General features: G+C 44.9%; 1 protein-coding gene across 1 annotated transcript in view; it reads right to left on the reverse strand.

Moving 5' to 3' along the window:
• The window catches only part of NSD2 (nuclear receptor binding SET domain protein 2), a 90,717-nt gene that overhangs the window by 36,348 nt on the left and 31,470 nt on the right, over positions 1–22,899 (reverse strand). The window contains exons 4-7 of the mRNA XM_023737982.1: positions 20,248–20,410; positions 9,095–9,261; positions 8,140–8,610; positions 765–909 (exon numbers count right to left, since the gene is read on the reverse strand). Of these exons, the coding sequence (XP_023593750.1) occupies positions 765–909; positions 8,140–8,610; positions 9,095–9,261; positions 20,248–20,410 (946 nt within the window). The remainder of the gene's footprint in view (positions 1–764; positions 910–8,139; positions 8,611–9,094; positions 9,262–20,247; positions 20,411–22,899) is intronic.

A 22,899-nucleotide genomic window follows, 5' to 3' on the forward strand; every position in this document is an offset into this window, starting at 1 on the left:
ATTTACATTAAAAACGTCAACTTTCCAGAATATGTGGGTCCAAACACACAGAGATCACAAATCTGACCATTGTTATACATTTTCTCCAAATCTTACAGCATTAAGTCTCCCTCATCTTGCCCAAAGCAAAGCAGTACTTTGGCTTTTTAAAAAGAAGGCCTAGGAGAACCAACGTAGACCAATGTCGCCAGATTCAAGGTCAGTCCAGTCACCCTTTGCATCCTCTGACCTCTCAAGCAAATGGGCCAGGAAATGCACCCCATCTGGACTCAGAAACCCCCACCCATGGAGGTGCATCCCCTGGCGAGGTTACCAAGTGCCATCTCTGTGGAGCAGCACACTGCAGCTGGGGGTGCTGCTCTCAGCAGCATGGGGGGCAGCCTCCCTTAGGGGGACACAGGCCTGCAGTCTGACCCTACCCTGTCACGTGAGCCTGGAGTCCTAGATACCGCCTTGGTTCCCTTCCTTCTTTCATCCTCCCTCACGCAACCCCCTGGCCGCAGTGGGCAGAAGCGTGGCGGGGGGTCCCACAGGTCAGACAGAGGATCCACGGGGAACAGCTCTCACAACACAAATGAGGAAATGCAGACAGCAGAGGTTGCTTTATTGGAACCGCACGCACTCTGGTCGCTGGCACAAACACCACAGGTCAGAGGTGGGGAGAGTGGGCACTGCCTCCCTAGGGTTCCGAGACAGGAGCTCAGTTTGCTACCACTACACACAGCACACCTAGGCAGAGCACACTAGCACAGCTTTACGTTTACCAGAGTCTTCTTCTGACTGGGGAGAGGTCACTAGGGCAAACTTTGTGTTATAACGCGCTTTCTGTTTGGCGTTGAGCATGTCCCACTGTGAGCCGAGCAGCTCTTCGATCTCCTCGCCGGAAGCGTCTGGATGTTCGGACACAACCTGTGGACACAGGTGAGGGTGCGGTAAGAAGTAGAATACAGAAAACTCAGACTGGGTTTTGCTTGGCGTTCCATCGAATGCACGGCCCTTCAGCATTTAGCACATGGCATCTCTACTCCCACATTCATGGAACTAGTCTCACACAAGCTTAGGAGAGAAACAGCTCTAACGATGCTGTGCCATGCTGAGAACTCAAACAGAAATGATGCCAGTGAACACAACCCAACTATGTCTATGTAAGTGCAGGAAATGATAAATAGTGAGGAGGGAAAAGTACCCTTTCCAAAATCACTAAATCACTGCAGGCAGCCTTGAAAACTAAGTGGTAGAGCCTCTGTGAGGCCTCTGGCTTGGCTTTCTCAATGGCCGTGCAAGCCATCCTTACCTTTCAGGTACAGCTTTGGATGGATGATAAAGGGGGCCTATCAAGGAGTGCTTCCCGACTTCTGTCACAGCCCGGCCCAGCACACAGAGACAATCGCCTCTGTACACCAAGAGACAGGGCTCCTGGGCACTACGAGCACACCGGGATCAGCTGTCAGCGTCAGCACCCCTGGGAGAATGCTATAAATGCAGACTCCCAAGCCCCACCTCTGCCCTGCCGGCCAGGAACCTGAAGTCTGATTAGCGGTTCTCAAGCATGGTTGTACACTTTATACAGCAACCTGGGAGTTTTAAACATTGGATGCGTAGGTTCCCCCCAAGACCAATCACATCAAGTAGGCCTGGCATCAGTACTTGAAAAGTTTCCAGTTGGTTCTACATAAATCCCAGTGAGAGCCACCAACAGAGAGCGGGGGCCAGCAGCCGGGGACCGGCAACCACAGCCCAGCAGCCAAATCCAGCCTGCCTCTTGCTCCTGTGCAGCCCAAAAGCTAAGAATGATTTTTATGTTTTTAAATGATTGAAAAATCAAAAGTAGAATAATATTTCATGCCACACGAAAAGTACAGGAAATTCAAACATCAGTATCCATAAATAAGGCTTTATTGGAACACAGCCATGCCCACTGGTCTAGGTATTGTTGATGGTTGTTTTCACACTGCAACAGCAGAAGTTGAGTTAGCTGCAGCACAGACCATATTGCCTGCAAAGCCTAAATACCATCTGGCCCTTTCAGAAAAGGTCTGCCAACTGAGAATACCCACCAGTGCAGCTCTGGACCCAGACCCTGAGCTCGAGTCCGGCCTCCTCCACTCACTAGCTTTGTGAACTTGGGCGAGCAAACGTTAGGTCTCAGTTCCCTCTTCAGTGAAATTCGTCTGGCGGTTGTGAGGATTCACTGGTTGAATGTTGGTTGGTCAGCATTAGCACCATCTACTACCTGCACAGCCAACACAGGTAACCCTTGACCCTAAACACAAACCTAGTCACAGCGCCACACCACAGAAGCGCTTCTTGCAGCCTCCCCAGGCTCCCCTTCTGCTGCCTGGAAACAATAAGCACGTACGTCAGCTCCTCTCCTGCCCTTTGCACTACTGCACCCTCTGTGTGGAACACCAGCACCACCACCAATGCCCGTCCACCCTTGAAAGCCCCTAGCCTTACTGCGTCTGTGCCTCATGCCACAAGGATGCCTTTGCAAGCCTCAGCCAGGCTCCGACCTCCAGCACTCCAGCAGGCATTCTCCCCAGTGCCTCCGCGAGAGGCACCGTTCCCACCCCACACCTGCCCTGCACACACATGCTCCCTCCACCTGTCTAGGGTGCCCTCCCCACCCTGCTGCCTGAGCACACCTGCTCCTGACATTTCAGCACCAAGGGTGTCTGATACCCGCCCAGCAAAGGCTTCTGTGAAGAGTTTCAGATCAAAAGGGCACTTTGCCTTTTGGAAAGTCTCTCCTCTTGGAGACTCCTCAAATGTAGCACATTCACGTGCGGACTTCTTACCCTCCTCGCTCACTTATCTCTGCCCCTAGCACCCCACCATCCACCTTCCGATTACAGCATCCCCAATCAGGATGAATCATAATAGCATCCACAGCCGCTTCATCAAACAAGACTTCTGAATCCTATCTGGCTGCTGTCTTAGTTATCTAGTGCTGCTGTAACAGAAATACAAGTGAATGGCTTTAACAAAGAGAAAGGTATTTTCTCACAGTCTAGGAGGCTATTAGTCTGAATTCAGGGTGCCAGCTCCAGGGGAAGGCTGTCTCTCTGTCGATTCTGGGACAAGGTCCTTATCATCAATCTTCCTTGGTCGAGGAGCTTCTCAGCACAGGGACCCCAGGTCCAAAGGACACCCTATGCTCTCAGTGCTGCTTTCTTGGTGGTATGAGGTCCCCATCTCTCTGCTGGCTTCTTCTATATCTCAAAAGAGATTGGCTTAAAACACAACCTAATCTTGTAAACTGAGTCCTACTTCATTACCATAAGTGCTGCTAATCTCACCTCATCAACATCATAGAGACAAGATTTACAACACAGGAAAATCACATCAGATGACAAAATGGTGGACAATCACACAATACTGGAAATCATGGCCTAGCCAAGTTGACAGGTTTTTTGGGGGACACACAATCCATAACAGCCACCTTGCCCTTGCATCTGGCTGGCTCAGTCCTGAACATTCTCGTCTCTGACCAGCTCCAGCCATCCCACACTGGCAGCCCATCCTAGAGCATCAGGATGGTGATCAGGATTTCAGCAGTCTCCTGCCTCTTGGTCCCGTCCATCCACCTCCAGGCACCCATCCTAAGACTCCCTCCTGCAACCGGAGGGGTCACAGCCACACTGCTCCTAGGGTAAGATCCAAGCTGCTTAGCAATGGCCTGGAGGTTGTGTGTAATTCAGCACTGATTCTCTCTCCACTTTCCTCCCTCACCTAGCAACTCCTCACGCTCCAGCTACTGGAAGATCTGTCTCCCCGGCAGGCTCCACCTCCACATGCCATGCGTTCTTCCGGAAACTGCTTCTCCTTCACCAGGCCAACTTCCACTCTTCCTTTTAAGTCTCAGCTGAGGAGTTACTTTCATTCATTCATCCATCCAACAAGTATTTATGGAGCACTCTGTACTAAGGACATTATTGAAAACCAACCAGCAGAAGAACCAGCTTGGAGGGAAGAGGCGCCCATGGGTCACACTCCCCATGGTGACAGCACACGCATGGAGCAGGTCACTAATTTTTAAGTGGAATTTTAATTGTGCACCTCCACTTTGATTTTTACATTACTTTCAGTATGATGCCAACATCGACTGTGCAGAAGGGCTCTGGTGGGTGTTCAAAGCCAAGCAAGAGCTGTGGAGCATGTCCCTCCCCAAAGGTCTCAGGACAGCAGCACTACTACACACAGACACACGCACACACGCACACACGCAGCCTTAAGGCTTCTCTGAGTGCTGGTATCCCATGTAGGCACCAGCTTTCAGGACACGAGCCAGGTGATGGAAATCTCTAGAATGACAGGTTTCTGTTTGCTCTTGGTTCATTTCTTAGTACTACAGGGGCTATCTGAGATCAATGTGGGTCCCAAGAAGAAGGGTGGTCTTTGGACAGTGGTTTGAATTCTCAGGAACTCATTTTTCTTTCATAGTTTCAAACCAGAAGGAGACCATGGAGAAAGGATGAGAAGGAGCCCAGAGTTTGGCTGGCTAGGCAGTCAAGATCTGTTAACAACGGTCAACATCTCCTGGCCCTGCTTTGAAAGTCTGAGAGGGTGCAGCTCTTCACCAATCACGCCCAGGGGTCTACCTGTCAAATGTCGGGCATACGTTCAGATGGGAAGTCACTTATGACACAGGACACCAGGAGGCATGTCCTACCAACCACACCCTCACCCACGATGAGCCCAGTGCAGTAACTGTCGGCACTGCTGAGTGCTTTTGTACCATTTTAAATCCAGCAGTGACCACAGCTCCTCTACCAGGTGTCACTAGCTCCTCGGGTGGTGTCAGCTCCTGGACAGAGGCCTGTGCATTCACAGCCACCCCTTTACTCCTTTTGGATGTACGCAGACAGGCAGGTAAAGCTAAATAATGGTTATGCTGCACATTACAAACTTTATATAAATGATATGATATGCATATCCTCCGGCAACCTGCTTTTCTCTTCAACATCTAGTTCATTCATTTTAATTACTGTATAGAATTACACTGTATGAAAATACCACAGTTTGTTCACTCATTCGATAAACTTTTACAGTTTGGAACACTGTGGCATGTGTCTCTTTGGGCGCAAAGGCAAAACTTCTCCAGGGTAAATACCTAAAAAGTGTGCATCTTCCATTTTACTAGCTACTGCCAAATTTCTCTCAAAAGTTAAGTCTAGTGCATGACCCTCTACCAGTACCGTGTAGGGTTCCCATCGCCGCTAATCTTCTCAAACTCTGGCAGCATCCCAGTGTCGTTTCTGCTTGTCTGATACTATGAAATACTACTGAGCTGTGATTCTAATCTGCAGCTCCCTGGTGACTGGGGAGGCTGGGTGACATCTCCTCGCGGATTTACTTTCCTCCTGAATGTTTGGGTTCTGTACGTATAGCTTGTCCTTCCTTTTGCTCACGGTGTCCAGTGCGCATAAACTTTCATTTTAATGTAGTTCCTTTATGAACTGTGACTAACTTGGCTCATCTAAGAAGTCCTCCCCTCTCCCAAAGTGGCGAACTGCCTCTTGCATGTTACCGGAGCTCTTTTATCACCAGTGGGCCCAGCGCCGTCTCCTAAGCAGCCCAGCCTAGCATGGCCTGCCAGCTTCTCACACCAGTCTCCACACACGTGCAAGTCTGCGCTGGGCTCTGCTGGCTGGCTGGTTTGCTCACCACCACACAAATGTCACGGTTTTAAAAAACACAACTTCACATCTGGTAGGGCAAGTCCTCAGGCCGTGCTGCTCTTCCGATTTGCTGTTTTAGCAACCACTTACCAAGTTCAAAGAAATTCCTGCTGGGGTTTTTACTAGAATTATATCCAATTTATAGATTAAGACAGGGGAAATCAACATCAGAACACTGAATCTTCCTACATATGAATATCTCTAAGTTTCCTGAAATACCAGAATTGTTCTTCTCCAAAATTATACACACAGCTCGTTATACTTATTCCTTGGAAGCTTAAGTTTTTGTTGCTATTATAAAGAGTATCTTTTTAAATATTAAATTTCCTTTTTCCTGCTGCTTTTGTATATCGATCTTACAGTCACCAACCTTGGTGAACTCATAAATTGTAAAGATTTTCTGTAAATTTTCTTGAGTTTTCTACATAGACAACCATTCCTGTAAATAATGTTTCATTTCTTCCTTTACAATTATGCTTTTTTATTTATTTTTATCTTATTGTAACAGCTACTATTGTCAGTACAACATTTAATATAAGTGGTGACAGAAGGCATCCTGCTTTAGTCATAAATTTAACGGGAATGCTTCTAAAGTTTCACCAATAAGTTTACTTTCTGAAATTTGTTGATACCCCTCAATAGATCAAGGAAGTCCCCTTCTATTCCTCATTTGCTAACTTTTTATTACAAAAGAGCAATGAATTTTATCAAACGCTTTTTCTCTATTTATTGGATGATCATTTAATCTGTTACCAAAGTGAGTCACAATCACAGACTGCATAACATTAAACCATCCCTGCATTCCTGAGAAAAGCACCACAGGTTATCCTTGAAGGCATCACTTTCCCACAGAAGCTCTCACACCAGGAGAAAAAGCACTGCATCGGGAGGATTCCCTGAGGCACCACGGCCACGCCTTCCTGCTGCTCTGCCTGTGCTGGGCTGCCTGCCACAAACAGGTGCTAGTTCAACATTCAAGGAAAAATTTGGAAAGCAGACACTGTTTTTTACTGGTGCTTTTAATCACCATATGGGTTTAGACTCCTGAATAGAAAATTTCCAAGAAAGTAATTTTAAAATAAACATAATAACAAAAAGGCCTAGACTACATAACCTACTTACTTCAAGTAATAGTTAACATAACGAAGAAATGAGGAGCCTAGTCCCTTCAATTCTTTACAATGGAATGGAGTCTTTACTATGTACTAACAGGTTGCATATTTTATGAAAACTATTAAGAAAATTATTTGAATATTTTTAATCATTACTGTCCTTTTAAATATTATGGAAATAAACCCTCAAACCTTAATGCTAGTAGATGTTATTGTTGTTGTCAGGGCCTTATGTACAACAGAACAAAACCTTGCCCGGTCCTGCCCCTCCTCACAATCGCTGTTTTATCTCACTGTTGCAGCAATGCTAGTAGATATATTTGGGCTTCTTAAATGAATGTTATGGATTCGACTGTGTCCCCCAGAAATATGTGTTGTGAATCTTAAGTCCTATGACCTGTGGTTATAATTCTATCTGGGAATGAGTTTTGTTTGTTATGCTAACAAGTAAGTATTGGTGTAAACTGTGTCTTCAGTCAATCTCTTCTGAGATATAAAAGGGCAGATTGACCATGCAACCAACCAAGCAAGCACAGGTGGGGCAGACAGATGCCAAGCCACATGAGATCTCCAAGGAACCAAGAAACAGAAGCTGAAAAGAGACAAGGACATTCCCCCAGAACCAACGGAGAGAGAAGGCCTTCCCCTAGAGCTGGCACCCTGAATTCGAACTTCTAGCCTCCTAAACTGTGAGAAAATAAATTTGTTTGTTAAAGCCATCCACTTGTAGTATTTCTGTTATAGAAGCACTAGACAACCAAGACAATGGGTGTACTCCCTGGCTGGCACAAATGTTAAAGCACTTAACTACTAACCAAAAGGTTTACAATTCAAACCTACCCAGAGGCACCTTGGAAGAAAGGCCTGGCAATCTGCTTCCAAAAAGTCACAGCCTTGAAAACCCACATGGAGCACAGTTCTACTCCGTACACACGGGGCTGCCATGAGTCAGAATCAACTCGATGGCAACTGGCTTGGCTTTTGGTTTTAAAACATTAGAAGCTTCAGAACAGTATCCTGGAGAAAACACTAGCCCAAGGGTCGGGCGAAGTTTCTAGCAGAGGACAGCCCACTGAAATCCACTTCCTGCTGTCCCCAGTATCTTCTCATCCACACTGCGAGGAATATCTTTGTAACCCAGCATGGAAATGGCAAGTATCTGTCCCCAAAGGTCTAAATGGCTGCTCCCTAATAATACTTATTAGATCTAAAAATCGATGCAACTCACTGCAGACTCTGCTGATAATGCTGAGAAACAGACGGTTCTGCACTGAAGGAACACTTCTCAAATCCAGAAACCCCCTAGCATCGTAACACAGTAACTTAGCATCCATTATAATACCCACCTCATCCCTGTGCTTTTGACAGAAGACCAGAAACTGGGAAACCGCATCGCCCTTCCTGCTTCGTGGAGTGCAGGCCGTGGCCTTTTTTCTCCCAGGGGGAGACCCTACTCCTCTTTTGGGGTCTGCCTCTGCTGTCTTTTGAGGAGTGGTGTTCACTGTCCCAGGCTCGCTTTCTTGGCCTTCAGCAGAGCTACGCAGTTTGGCTCTCCTCCTCCTCTTAACAGGAACCCCCTCTTCTTTCGTAGACTCAAGGTTGTCACTGACTCCTGACGAGTCTACCACTTCTCCTGGGGTCTCCATAGCAATGCCAGCCTCCCTAGCAACGCAAGGGTTAAGATGAAGCTGGTCCCCCACATAGACGAAGGTGAACTTGGCTTTCCGTTCATCTACTGACATGCTTGCGGCTTCTTTTGCTTGAACAATACCCATTTCCCACTGGGCCCTCAATTTCCCTGAAATAGGTTTTAACAGCTGAAAAGAAAAACATAAGACATTATAAATTTCATTACACAAACAGAAAAATTAACCAACTTTAAAGAAAGATATTTTTAGAATTTCAGATAAATTTTGAAATCAAAAACGCTAAAAATTTACTCAGAAGGATTTAGACAGAATTCAGCTCAATATAATAACCCCACTGTTTCTTTAAACTAGAAATCAATTCCAATTACATTAGCAATGTAATCTATATACATGTAAAGGAAAATAAAAATTATAAAACCAGTTATCTCTGGGAGTCATCAAATGAGTAAAAGAGAATAAATTGTGTCTCTAAAGAAACTTGCCAGATATAACACAGCATACATGGGCAAAAGCAAGCAATTACGAAAAGAAATAAGAAGCCATTATAATATTTCAAGCAACTATAACTTCAAAACATGCTAAATGATAACGTAAAGAAAAAAATGAAAACTTCTGTCCACAAGTTTTATTTCATATAAGGAATGTCGATCACCTTGATCTTCTCTGCTTTCGTAGGTGCTTGTCTGGCACTTTCCTGGCACAATTTTTCAAACTGTCCTTCTCCTTCAAAAGCTACAAGGCTCTTCTCAAATATCCAAGCTCTTTCTGGGGCATCACCAAAGAACTGTACATGATACTGGCGTGCACTCTTTTTCTGACCTAGTTTTTAAAACAAAATGTTAGAACTTCTAAGTTAGGATTTGGGAAGAAATTAGGCAAATCTACTAAAAATTACTGATATGAAGTTGGAAGCTGCTCTGACATTGCTTTACTTAGTGTGTTTGGGTCTGTCAACCTCGAAATAAATCCTCCTCTTCTTATCCCTACCATGCTCGATGCCTAAGAAAGGTAACTCAACAGACTCATTTACCAGAGACTTAGGTAAGGCTCAAAACCGACTGGGAAAGAGGGCGGATTCCACGCAGCCCTTTATCGCCTCTCCTTCCCAAGATTCTCTTAAAAAGTTATTGACCAATAAAAAAAAGTTATTGACTAAATAAGGGGGAGTGTGCTGTCACAGAAGGAGGAGTGTGCTGTCACAGTATGGGGAGAGCAATCAGGGTCACATAACAATGTACGTATAAATTTTTGTAGGAGAGACTAACTTGAAATGTAAACTTCATTTAAACTACAACAATAATTAAAAAAAAAAAAGTTATTGACTACATAAAGTAAGAGATGACATCAGCAAAAGAGACATTTCAAAAGAAATGGCTGCAAGGCATTGGGAGGCGGCGTACTGCAGTCAGCAGCCTTGGGTCCCGCCAGGCTCCACCAACCTTCCAGCTGTGCAGCCTTGATGGGCTCATTCAGGGCTCGAGGTGACAGAGCCCCGACGACCTCAGAGGGTGACTGGGAGAGCACACAGCAGCCACTCAGATGTCTGCTGCTGTTACTGCTCAGCAGAGAGGATGAAGCCACATCCTACAATGTAGCCAGCAGGGGACCTGGGTAAAGGAGGCGCTCTCACCCCAAAACCCAAGAAAGGGGTTGCCAGATTCTGCTGAGGTCAAGTGTGAGGTTGAAATCAGGTAAGCCAGTTGAAAAGTCAGATCTCTGCACCAAGGGGGAAGGGAAGAAAACTGGGGGACCCGCCAGTCACTGTTCTCTCCAGCAGAAAGCTGGCCACAGGAATTCAAAGGATACTTGACTGGAGAATTGAAGTGACCCAGAGGAAAAACCTCTCCACTAAGTCTTTTAGAGGTTCCGAACTAAGTGGCCAACTGTTAAGTGGACACTCTAAAGTGAAGTCAGCCAGATAAGAAAGCCACCCCCACACACAGGTTCAGGCAGCAGTGAGAGCACTGTGCTTTTAAATGCAAACCCAGCAGCAAGGCGCCCGGCACCCAGGGGAGCCTCCAGCATGAAAGAGTCCAAACTCCACAGAAACAAACAGCTTTTGCAGGGCCTCAGACAATGCAAGGAAGAGAAGAACCTGACCACAAAAAACCCTGGTTTGCTACAAAACAAGAACAAAGAAAAACAGCTATTAACCCACTGAAACCCACTACCGTTGAGTCGATTCCAACTCACAGCGACCCTATAGGACAGAGCAAAACTGCTCCATAGGGTTCCCAAGGAGCAGCTGGTGGATTCGAACTGCCGACCTTTTGGTTGGCAGCCAAATGCTTAACCACTGTGCCACTAGGATTCCAAAGAGCTATTAGATATGTTAAAATACAATTAATGAAAATAAAATTCAACAGGATAGCTTGGAAGGGAAGTTAAGAAATCTCCTAGAAAGAAGAAAAAGATTAAGATGAAAAAATGTTTTCTCCCATGATATATCTACAGGACCCATCCCTGAGGTGCTATCCCAAATAACAGGCCTTCTGTACAGAGAACCAGAGAAACTCATCAAATTAACATGAGAACATGTCACAGTACGTGTCTCATCCAGCACCCACATCAGGGCCCATCTTTATGAAATTCAAGCTGCTGAGGGGAGGACAGATTCCACTGACATCGCGTGTGAGAGGACAGCCTCCGTTTTAATGGAACAGGAAACACAATGGCAAAGAACTTGAAAAGCAACTCTGGATACTAGAAGGCAATGCAAGAATACCGTCAAAAATCTGAGGGGAATTATTTTCAACATAAAATTCTACACTCAGCCAAATCAAGTGTGAAGGTAGGGAAGTAGCACCCTCTGAACTGCAGGGACTCAAATTTACCTACTATCACTTTTCTTAGAACGTCAAAAATGTGCTCCAATAAAAAAGGAAAACTAACCAACGAAGAGCATGTCATGAAATCATAGAAAACACACATTAACTCAGGGAAGCAAGCATCTTCGAGTCTGAGATTACTGCTGCTGTGCAAAAGGTTACGAAAGCCAGCAATCCACACTGAAGCACGAAAAAGGAAGGTTCTAGGAAAGAAAAGATGAGAGAAGAACTCTTCCACACTGAAAGAAAATATGGAAGGCAAGGAAGGAGGGTTAAAAGATGTGACCAAAGAGAAGAAAAGAGAGGCTCATAATCAAACACAGGTTTTCATTTGTTTCTCTGATGGGAAAATTAACTATAAAATAAGGATGAGTTTTAAGATGGAACCCTTGAAAAAAAATTCAAACTTACAAAAAAAGACCACATTTACTGGTCTGACAGAGACTGGAGAAACCCTCAGAGTACGGCCCCCGGAAACCCTTTCAACTCAGTACTGAAGTCACTCCTGAGGTTCAGCCAAAGATTAGACAGGCCCATGACAATAATACACGTAGCTCAACCACGTATACAAGACTAAATGGGCACACCAGCCCAGGGGCAAGAACCAGAAGGCAGGAGAGGACAGGAAAGCTGGACGAATGGAAATGGGGAACTCAAGGTTGAGAAGGGGAGAGTGCTGACACGTCACAGGGTTGACAACAGTACGTGTATTAATTATTTAATGAGAAACTAATTTGCTCTGTAAACCTTCATCTAAAGCACAATTAAAAAAAAAAAGCTGTCAAGCGATTTGTGACTTCTTCCATTACTTTAGTCCCTTGTGGTGTAAATGCTTAAGCACTCAGCTACTAACCAAAAGCTTCGTGGTTTGAGTCCACCCAGAGGCACCTGGGAAGAAAGGCCTGGCAATCTACTTCCGAAAGATCACAGTCACTGAAAACCCTATGGAGCACAGTTCTGCTGACACATACTCAGTGGCAACTGGGTTCCCCGCTCCCTCCCATTACTTCAATACTTTGAAAAAGCTTTCCTGAGTCATGAAAACAAATATAGATGTATGTCATAGCATTATTTACAATGAAGAAAATCTCTAACAGTATATATAATGAAATAATACGAACTTAAATCATATTTATGAATAGTTAATGACATAGAAAAGCTCCTTACATGCCAGGTGAAGAAATATAGTCTAATTGTAAGTCTGTAAAATAAATGTATAACATTTTTAAAATTTCTTTCCTATGTAGAAATTTGATAACAACATAACCCAATTTTCTCCTACTTTTATGAGTTTCTTTAATCTACATGAATTTTATTTTGGTCCAAGTTGAGAGGTGAATATCTAGCTGTTTTATTTTACCACATAACTAACCAACTGTCCCAGCACCATTTATTAGTAATTCTTTCTTCACGTTATTTCTGATGTTCATTAATCATGGTCTGTATAAAAATGTCTGTCATCGACTCCCCAACCCACACCCCTTTCTAAGAGATCCTGGACTCCACCAACAGCCCTGTTGTCCATGTTCATTTCCTCCCCATCACAACCCATTGGAGGAGAGGTGGCCCTCAACCCTTTGGGCTAACCAGAGTCTCTCTCCAGATTATGTGGAGTCTGTGAGTGGACAATGGCCACTTGAACTGTTAGGTCATTCATGTAGAATAGAGCCACCACAAGATAAGGCTGCCTCAGGAGCTAAAGCTCTAGGGAGCCACAGAAGCCATTAAGATGCAGATGAGGCCAGAGGGTGCCTAGAGAAACAGGAGTGGAGCACAGGGCAAAGTCACAAGGACAGGAGACCACAGAGCTCCAAAGGAAACAAAGGACAAGTACCACCATGCCCAGGTTTTCCGTTCAGTCCTTGGGGGCACTGACAGAACTAAAGTAGAAAAGGGCACATCCACCAACACAGCGAGAGATTTTAACACACCTCCCAGTAACTAACAGAACAGGAAAAAAAAAAAATCAGTAAGGAGGTTATAATATCAGATAACCAGAGACATGAGAAAGATTACCTGTAATAATTTTAGAAAGATGCTAGAATTTAGAAATTAAACAATGAGGGTTAACTCCCAAGATTCCCTACCACCAGATTTATATCTGAAGTCTCAATGAATTAATAGCCATAAATCAATTCAGAAGACTGCCTATTTAAAAACGTTGCTTGCTTTGCTGCAAGGACTTGCAAACAACTGAAATGTCTATCTACGTAAGAGATTTAAAAAAACTCCAGTTTTTCTAAAGTTTAATGCAACATTATATTACAGATTATAAGACAGACCTTAAGAGTACTAGCAAAATTAGATTTTAAGCATTTTTAGCTTGTGTTGCGGTATACAGTTGTGTTCTGTAGATACACAATCTTACTTCCTTTGCAATTCCATGTCAAGTAGTTTGGCTGTACCATCCTCAAATATCAATTTGGAAAGAAAAAACATGTCTGTCAGCAGCTCATTTTCCCATCAATTTAAGATGCTAAACTATAAATATGCTGCAAACTGGGGGGGGGGGGGGCGCGGATTCCCTACCATAACGCAGAGAAAGCGATGATAAAAATCTCCACAGTCGAAAATTACTGGATTCTAGACCCGTTATCTGAAGGGAAGATGGTGAAGCTCCTAGATGCAGAATTCAGTTTTCTTCATAGTACAACATCTAAAATGTAAGTTTATCTTCTGTTTCCAACTTAAAGGGTCAAGCCTCAAAGCTGTTAATCGATCAAGGTGCCCCAGTAGACAGCAGCCAAGACAAGCTCTGTCTGCTATATATCACAAAAATGCTTTCACCAAAGACTTTCATTAACTTCGATTTTCGAAGGAAATTTGGACTTTCAAAAAAATCTAGATTGAGCTGTAGTTTATGACTATTCTCTTCTGCATGTACATTATACTTTAATTTACAAAATATTAAGTGCATTACTAAGATCCACAGATCCAAGTAGGTTCATGATAAATAAAAATACACGCACACCCCTAAAAACTTAAAAAGTTGGGGGTGAGGAGTCAGGTGAGGAGGTTTCATCCTACAGAAGAATAAAAGTACTGGCTTCTCAGGACCCCAAGCTAGGCCAGCTCCATGCCAGAAGTCATCCTTCTTCATGTTCCGGTACTTCCCCAACGAGGATGCCGGCGCCCCTAGAGCACATCCCCCGCTCACCATCTCAGCTCTCACACCGAGTATGGAAATTATAAAGCAGCCCAAAAGCTCTACTTGGGACCAGGTCTTGGCACTGCCTGGAAAGGCTACTACCCACATCTCCCTGGAAAATTCTTAACTCCCATAGCAACAAACCCAACCAATGCCTGGATCTGGGTTTCTACAACCGCTCTCTACTAAAAAGACCCAGGCCTTCCTGAAGAAATAGCTGATTCCAGGACTGAGGTAAAAAAAGGTATAAGAATATCCTGTTGGGCCAGAATTCATGGAAGTGCTCAAAGGCTGACTGATACAGACAAGTCAAAAGGACACAGCTTAAAGGGACTTAATGAGAATCACTGGCCAAACCAATCTGGGACGATTTGAGCATTAAAAAAAGTAAGGACTGTAATACATAGCTAATTTTTTAGGGGGGAGCCCATTTTCACAGAATAAAAATAACCAATTAAACATAGAAAGCGTGATAAAAATGGGCAAGTAGCATTTCACAAGCCGACAGAATAAACAATTCAGGCAGGATCATCAAAGAATGCTAAAACCATGGGGGAAGACTTTCAGTGTCGCCCACAGATCACCCGTTAATGACAACAGGGGACCATGCCTTTATCCTGTAGAGTTCTGGTGGCCACCACCGATCAACCAGGGTGTGGGACAGGTGGCACGGGGGGTTTCCTGATGTGATGAGGTCAGAGGGACACCGATGGGGCTATCAAGCAGTGCACATGGCCTTCCCTTATCCCCTCTGTTCTTGGGACAGATCCCTCTGAGTCTCTCTCTTCTCATAGGTCATCTGAATCTCCTTCTACCCTGACTCCTCCTTTGGAATTGCCTTTTAAATGCGCATTATCAGCCTTATGAAGTTGGTTTACTTGTGATTAAAAGGGCCACCCTCCCTTGCAGCCCAAAACAATTCCAGGAGAAATGGTCTACTGGGGCTGTACAGTGAGGGGGTGCACACTCTCAGCCTCTTCCTGCACACAGATCTTCAGGAAGTGACGAAAGCTCCACTCCAAGGTTCCAAGCGTGAGCTCCTTTTTCCACAATCACCTCCCATTACCCAAGCGGGGTTTCCGCCTAACCTTCCTGATCCAAATCTAATCATGAGGAAACAGACCAGAGCGTACAACGTTCATTCTGTAGGACCGGCTCTGAGACGATGCAGCCGTGAAGAACCAGGGTCGGGGTGGGAACTACCGATCTACACCAGAGGAAGCTGTAGAGGCACAACAGCCAAATGCATTGCACACAGCCTGATCCAATCCCGGACTAAAGAAAAGGGAAGCCAGAAAGGAAATTCTGGAGACAACTGGGGAAATTTAAGGACTACAGTGACAGATAATGTTACTGATTTAGGGTTTTCGTAAGTGTGGCTGGGGGGCTGGGTAGGTTAGGAAATGTCCTTGTTCTTAGAAGATCCCACGGCTATATTTACAGGTGAAGTACCATAACATTTACAACCCACTGTACATGGGTTGGTGCAGGGCAATGGGTTTCCCATATACACAGCCTTTCTGGCCTTGGGTTTATAATTCCGCCAGAAATAATTGGCTGGGCTGCAGCCTGCCCTGTGATTGATCTATTTTACACACCTTACAGGGATTGGTCAGTCTACTATGCAAACAGGGTATGTAAAACCACCCAACAGGATTGAGTGAGTGACTTGCTTATGTAATTAACCAACTCAACAGAGATCTTCAAAAAGACACGGAAAGAGAGGAGCTGTCTAACACTGAAGACAGAAAGGAACAGCACAAGACAAGGGCCCAGTGGCAGTGCAGCAGTGGGCCCGAGTGAAGGGCCTGCCTGCAGGCATGGCTGAGAAGGGGTTGACAGCTGTCTCAGTTGGAAGCTGTCCTGATTAAAGAACAAACAGTATCCTGTCTTCCAAATTGTATCACTGTTTCCAAGCTGATTCTAATCCCGAGTTGTAGCCTGTTACTTCCCCAATAAACCACTTAATGTAAGTACAGTTCATGAATTCTGTGAGACTGCGAATTACCGAACCCAAAGATGGGAGGAAGAGTACTGAGGGGAGGGGGTATAGTTGGTGTTAGAGATGATGGAGTGGTACAGCAGCTTGGAGAAATGGAAAATCCGAACATCTTTAACCTCCACCTCACAGGAACCAACATGGTGCTAATTCTTATTAAAGAAAGTATTCGTTCATTTGGCAAAGGGGAAGTGTATTTAGAGAGAGAAGATAAAACAGGTATAACAAGGCATTAAAAGTTGGTAAATCCAGGTGAGGGGTAGATGGGTGTTCCTTGTACTGTTTCACTTTGAACAGTGGGTTTGAAAGTGTTTTAGGCAAACAAACAAATAAAATACCTTACCCAAAAAAATCCAAGTGTGACCATGTGGTATTGTTGCAAAAACTGGGGCAATGCCTGGTGACATAAAGACACTTAACAATGGTCTGGTGAAATGAGTTCCTTTATGTGGCCTTTTGCCTTGGTTCTTTGGAAAAACAGCTTATGAGATTCTTCTCCTAAACCCTGAGGAGTTACCTTTGCTCGGGTTTCCTAGGAAACTCCAAAGGGTTTGTTACTTCCATCCAGGTTGATTGACATTTCCTGGGCAAGTGGGTAAGCTGTAAACTACATGGTTTGATACTTTTTGTCTGGTCCTGGGCTGCAGCCTGCCCTGTGACTGATATGTACCTTGCAGGGATTGGTCAATAGACTATGCAAATGAGGTGACTATAGCCTACTATGCAAATGAAGTGTCTGTGGCCTACTAAGAGAGAATTCATCAGTTTATGCCCCTGCCGGAAGGAGCCATGCCTTGAAACTGACAAGGGGTTGTGTATATTTGTAGTCAACCCCACAGAGGTTTTGAGACAGAAGCAACTGGAAGAAGCATAATGAAGAAAGCAGAGAGAAGAAACAAAGAACTTCCTAAAAGAGCTGTAACATGGGTCAAGGGCTATAACACTGAAGACACTGATAGAGCCTATGATGACAAGTCTGGAAGGGGCCCAGCAGCAGGGCTGGTGGTGACAGGCCAAGAGGTGGCCCTGAAGCAAAGGTGGTGGTAACAGACAGCAGGGCCAAGAGGAGCCTGTCCTGAGGGGGCCGAGAAGAAGCCTGTCCTGAGGGGGGTCGAAAGGAGGCCTGTCCTGAGGGGGCTGAGAGGAGCTTGTCCTGAGGGGTCCGAGAGGATCCTGTCTTGAGGGGGCCGAGAGGAGGCCTGTTCTGAGGGGGCCAAGAGGAGCTATCCTGAGGGGGCTGAGAGGAGCCTGTCCCGAGGGGGGCTGAGAGGAGCTATCCTGGAGGAGCCTAGAGAGCTGTCCTGCACTGAAGAAGGGAGACTGCCTACATGCTTCCTGATCCTGGCCCTGAATTATAGCCTGTTGATCCTGATCCCAAGGTATCCTGTGACTTCCTTAATAAACCACTTAACTATAAGTATGGTCTGTGAGTTTTGTGTGGCTATTGCAATGAATTATTGAACACAGCAGAGAAGTAGAGAGTGCCGTGGGAGGGATGGCTGGTGTGAGAATTGGTAAAAAGGTTGGAGAGTGGAGGTATGTCTGATCAACTCAGATGCTACGACTACTCCCACCATTTTACAAATGGGTACAAAATTATATGCATTAAATGGCCAAATACTAGGGGGATGCAAGGTAAATGACTTATCAAACAGGAATGTATTCAGGACACAGGAAGAGAGAGAGTACATACAATAAAAATTAGGTTTTAAAAGTAAAAAAGAGGATAACGTTAACAATCTCTAACATTGAGTACTCACTAGTTACGGTGCTAAGACCTCTCTAAACAAGTGATATTATCATTATCCTCACTGTTTAAACATAAGGAAAGTGAGGCTTAGAGAGATTGAGTAGTTCATTCCCAATCAACCAGATAAGTCAGAGCCTGGGTGCTGACTCGGGAGCCCATGCTCTCAATGTACAGAACACCACTGCAATGTCATAAGCAAAAGAGTGAAAGCACTTAGCCAGAGTAAAGGGTCCAGAAGTACAGACAAAGGAAGTGAGAGATAAATAAAAATGAGGGTGGGTCTAAAGGTGAGAAGGAAAAGCAGTTGTAGACTACAGAGATTACTGATTTCTAAGGCAAAGGAAAAATGTAATGACATTAAAGTTAAGACAATTAACCCAGATAGTTGGAACATAACCAAAAAAAAACCAAACACACTGCCACTGAGTCGATTCCAACTCACAGTGACCCTACAGAACAGAGTAGAACTGCCCCGTAGGGTTTCCAAGAAACATATTCAAAAGACCATTTCAGTCACACAGGTCTAGGAGTTTAAGATGGCGGGTATATAAACAAACTAAAAGTCCCCAGACACTAAAAAAGAAATCAATAAAACCTAATTATGATTGCTATGCAGACAAATGCGTGGAAGTCACGAGGCCCAAGGTGACTTCTACTTCAGGTTTTCTTTGTGGGCGCGTGCCTGGTTTTAGAGAAGCTGAGAAGAAATAAGCAGAATCTCAGACCTACATGGAATACCACCCTCTGCCTGCACCTGACTGTGGAGGCACGAGGGCCCATCACCAATCAAAGGCAGGACAGCCCAGGTTCTGTCTGAACAGGTTACTTTTCCTTCACATTCTGACCCAGTCTAGATGCCTCAGGGGTGCACCGTGAGGTCCCTGAAGCCTCTTGGGAGGAATTCGCCCAATTCTAGCCAGCCAAGGATGCAAAAAGACAGCTGAAGCCAGGCTACAGGAGTTTCTCCTACCACTACAAATCTTTGTGGAGCGCACATGAGCTCCTGAGCCTCGTGGCAGAGGCCCAACCACCCCAAAAGGCGAGGAGGCCAAGGCAGGGCCATGCCCTGCAATGATGACAGCATGCCAGGCCAAAGCAAGGTGCTCTTGGTCCTGAACCAGCCCCTTCTGGAGTCTGTTTGCCAGAGAAGCACCACCATACACCACTACCCAGCAAGCTACCTGCTCCCACAGCCAACCAACAGGCCTGAGCAGCTATACGTGCAGCAGAATGAGGACCCAAGCCTATAGCAGGAGCAGCAGCACTGCTCTTGTGAGCTCAGTCCTCCAGCCACTGGGACTAGGAGAAGACATGTGATCATGGGCACCACTGAGGGGCTACAAAGGTGGAGTGGTTGGTAATCCTGGGCTGGACTGCTAGGTCCAGACCATCCATGGCTCTTATTGTCACACTTCTGCAAGTGTGGAGGGTACATAGGGCACTTAAATTTACTCAGCTCCAACTCTTTACTCGAAATAGCTCACTTTCCTCAAAAGCTACTCAAATTCAAACTTTATTCTAGAACTTTCCAGAAGAATCTCAAACCACCTGCTCCTTTACTCTTCCTCCAAAAACACATTCGTGCATTGTCCAATTATCATTTGCTCTAACCTGTATCAATGGCATATTACATTCTTAATATAGTCTTCAGCTGCTCTACATGAACATTTACCTTCCCAAGTTTCCAGAGACCAATGATGATAATTTCTCATTTTTTACCTCATAGCAATAAAATAAACTCGGATGTTTTTTTAACTCACTTAGTATGAGGTACTATTTCTGCAAATCGTGCTGAAATAAGCAATCACTGTATAGCTAACTGATTATTTACAGTAAAAAAAGGACAAGGGAAAGACCACTTCTCATTTAATGTCTCTGACTAAATTCAGATAGATTCATATCTGAGCTGGATATAAAAAGAAACAGTAATGGGTCACATCTGAATCAATCACTAACTTCAGGCAAAATTGCAAAAATGAACCACAATAGGGCCATTTAAGGAAAAGTAAAAAGAAGCCCAGAGATCAAGAAAGATTAAGTGCAGAAGAGAATGGTGGAAAAACAGCCAAAACCACAATACCTTTAAGTTTGGTACAGGTGTGAAGGAGTGGGTCAGCAGATACCATGCACGGCCACCAAGGATAACCTGACACTTTGGACCACACCAAATCTCCAACGCTGTATCTCAGCAGACGATCTTTGTCTCTGCTGATATTTGGACAGGACTCCTTCTTGGCTGGAATCTGAAAATGAACAACAAAAGCCAAATACTAACACAAATCAAGTAATTACCACCAAGTCAACCTTCTACCCACAGAAAACCAAAGGAGGTTTAAGACGCACACAGTCACATGTGTACACACACACGCGCACGTACAGACACCTAAGAAAGGAGCATGCTCCCACTCACTGTTCCACTTCATTGAAATTCTTTACCTGTCTCTTCATCTGCCCTCATCTAAAGGGCCAGCACAGTGCCTGGCACCTACTAGGTGCTCAACATTATGAAGCTCTCTACCTAAATCTACTTCCATGGCTTGTGGATGATCTCTAACAATGCTTCACAGACCTGGTCAAAAGGAACTCTCAAGAAGTCCTGAATCCATACTCGAAGCCCCTATCACAGCCACGTGTCTGGCTGTCAGTTTTCTGGAATATGGGAGTTATCCAATAGGAAAGGACCCAAGATGGTAAGGGTTTCAGGAAGTCTCCACCCGTCCTTGGCTGAGTATCTGGGCTCTCTTCATCTATAGAACATCAGTTGGGTATGAGGGCTGAACAGCCCAACAAGAGCAAACTTTTTTCCACACTACTCTCTCAGTCTGCTCTCACAGCCAACAGGACCCTTTAACCTCCTCCTTTTTTCCAGCACCTACTGGCCAAGATGATAAAGGCAGAGGAGGGAGAATGTGGATGCCTCTGTCTTTTCCCTATTGAGTGAACTAAGTAACCCTTTTCACTTGCAGGCTTACAACTGAAAGGCTGTTATCTCTTTAAATTAATCAGATAACATGAAACTATACAGTATAGGAGCCCTGGCGGGTAATGATTAAGAGCTCGGCTGTTAACCAAAAGGTCAGCAATTTGAATCTACCAAACGCTCCTTGGAAACCCTATGGGGCAGTTCAACTCTGTCCTATAGGGTCGCTATGAGTAGGAATTGACTCAACGGCAACAGTTTATATAGTATAGGGCAGCAACTAAAAGAATGGACTCATACGAAACAGACATGAGTGTGAGTTCCTGATTCTATATTTCGGCAAACTGTTAAACGTCTCCGCGCCTCAGTTTCCTCATCTGTAAAATCAGGATACCACTGAATGCTCATGGTGCTGAGGGTTAGCATAGAGCTGTCACACTGCACACTTTCAAAAAATATTAGCCCTCAGGATATTCTATAGCATCCCATTTGTACATTTATCATGTTATTTAAGCCACAGGACAGCCTTGTGAGGACAAGTATTATTGTCTCCTTTTTGCAGATGGAGAGTCAAAACTCAAGCGGTTAACCCCAGTTTGAACCAAACCAAGTGGCCGAGCTGGGAATAAAAGCCAGGTCTCTGACAGCTTGCACAGACCTTTTCCCCTGTAAAAAGCATGAAGTATGATGTAACCATGGGTGCTTCGAAAAATCATTCTATCAGCCCAGATTACTAAACTGGTCTTTTAAAAAACTCACCACTGTAATTACATTAGTAAGAGCTAAACAGCTCCTGTGTACTCAAAAAAACAATGTTTTTAAGCCTTCAATGCCCTTCACTATTTTAACAATTTCAAAGAAATATCAGTCTTTCCCCCATCTGTGGAATTCCTCAATAAAATTCCTCAACTATGATTTTAAACTAAATATTCAACTTTGGTGATAACACCAACCCCCAACTGACTCAGGCTCCCTTTCCCCATTCCTGCCCTGCAGCACCCCAAGTGCATGTGGGTGGGGATCTGCCACTAAAGGCCATGAGCAAAAGATATGGAAAGAAAGGGCACTGAGGCATCTTCTAGACTATCACTCCTAAATGAATGTGGGCCACGAACACAGGTTGGACTGTTATGCCCCCACTTCCTCTGCCAAGGCCAAGGTGCCTCGGCTGCTTCATACAGCTTACACTCAATCTAAGTATTAGGGCCTCCAAGTGTCATTATAAGACACGGTGACACAAATCACCAGACAGAATGAAATGGAGCCACCAGTGCTCTTTTAGCTTAAGATATGATTCTCCACCCCAGTTCTGATGAGTGAGCAATCATTCTCTAGTGTTCTAAGTGCTAGGCTCTGCACTGGGAACCAAGAACACAAAAACCTAAGACACGGCCCCCATCCTCAAGGAGTTGAACCATGTGCTAAACCACCTAGTTGAGAAGACAGGCAAGGGAACAGACAGTGAACCTTGTGGTAAGAATGACAAGAGCACCTCTGCTTCCACTCATTACACGGTGTGGGTTTAAGAAGCTGGGCAAATCCAGTGTATCTCCATTGGCCACAACTAGCCCGAAGAACATCTCTGGAGATAAGATCCATGAAAACACTATAGCCTGAAGGTCAAGGGCTCTAGAAATGGCCAGATCTGGGTTCAGAAACTGGCTTTGCCTCTTTTTAGTCATTTTAATCTTGAACACTTAGTTAACCTCTCCAGGCCTCGCAACTGGCTCACCAAGCAGCTAGTAGGTTGAAAGGTGGCCATGTTGGGATGTCCTGGTGCATAGTGTCCGATCCACAGCCAAGACTCAGGCA

This window comes from Trichechus manatus, unplaced genomic scaffold, assembly GCF_000243295.1.
Source record: "Trichechus manatus latirostris isolate Lorelei unplaced genomic scaffold, TriManLat1.0 scaffold00111, whole genome shotgun sequence".
Taxonomy (NCBI): Eukaryota; Metazoa; Chordata; class Mammalia; order Sirenia; family Trichechidae; genus Trichechus; species Trichechus manatus.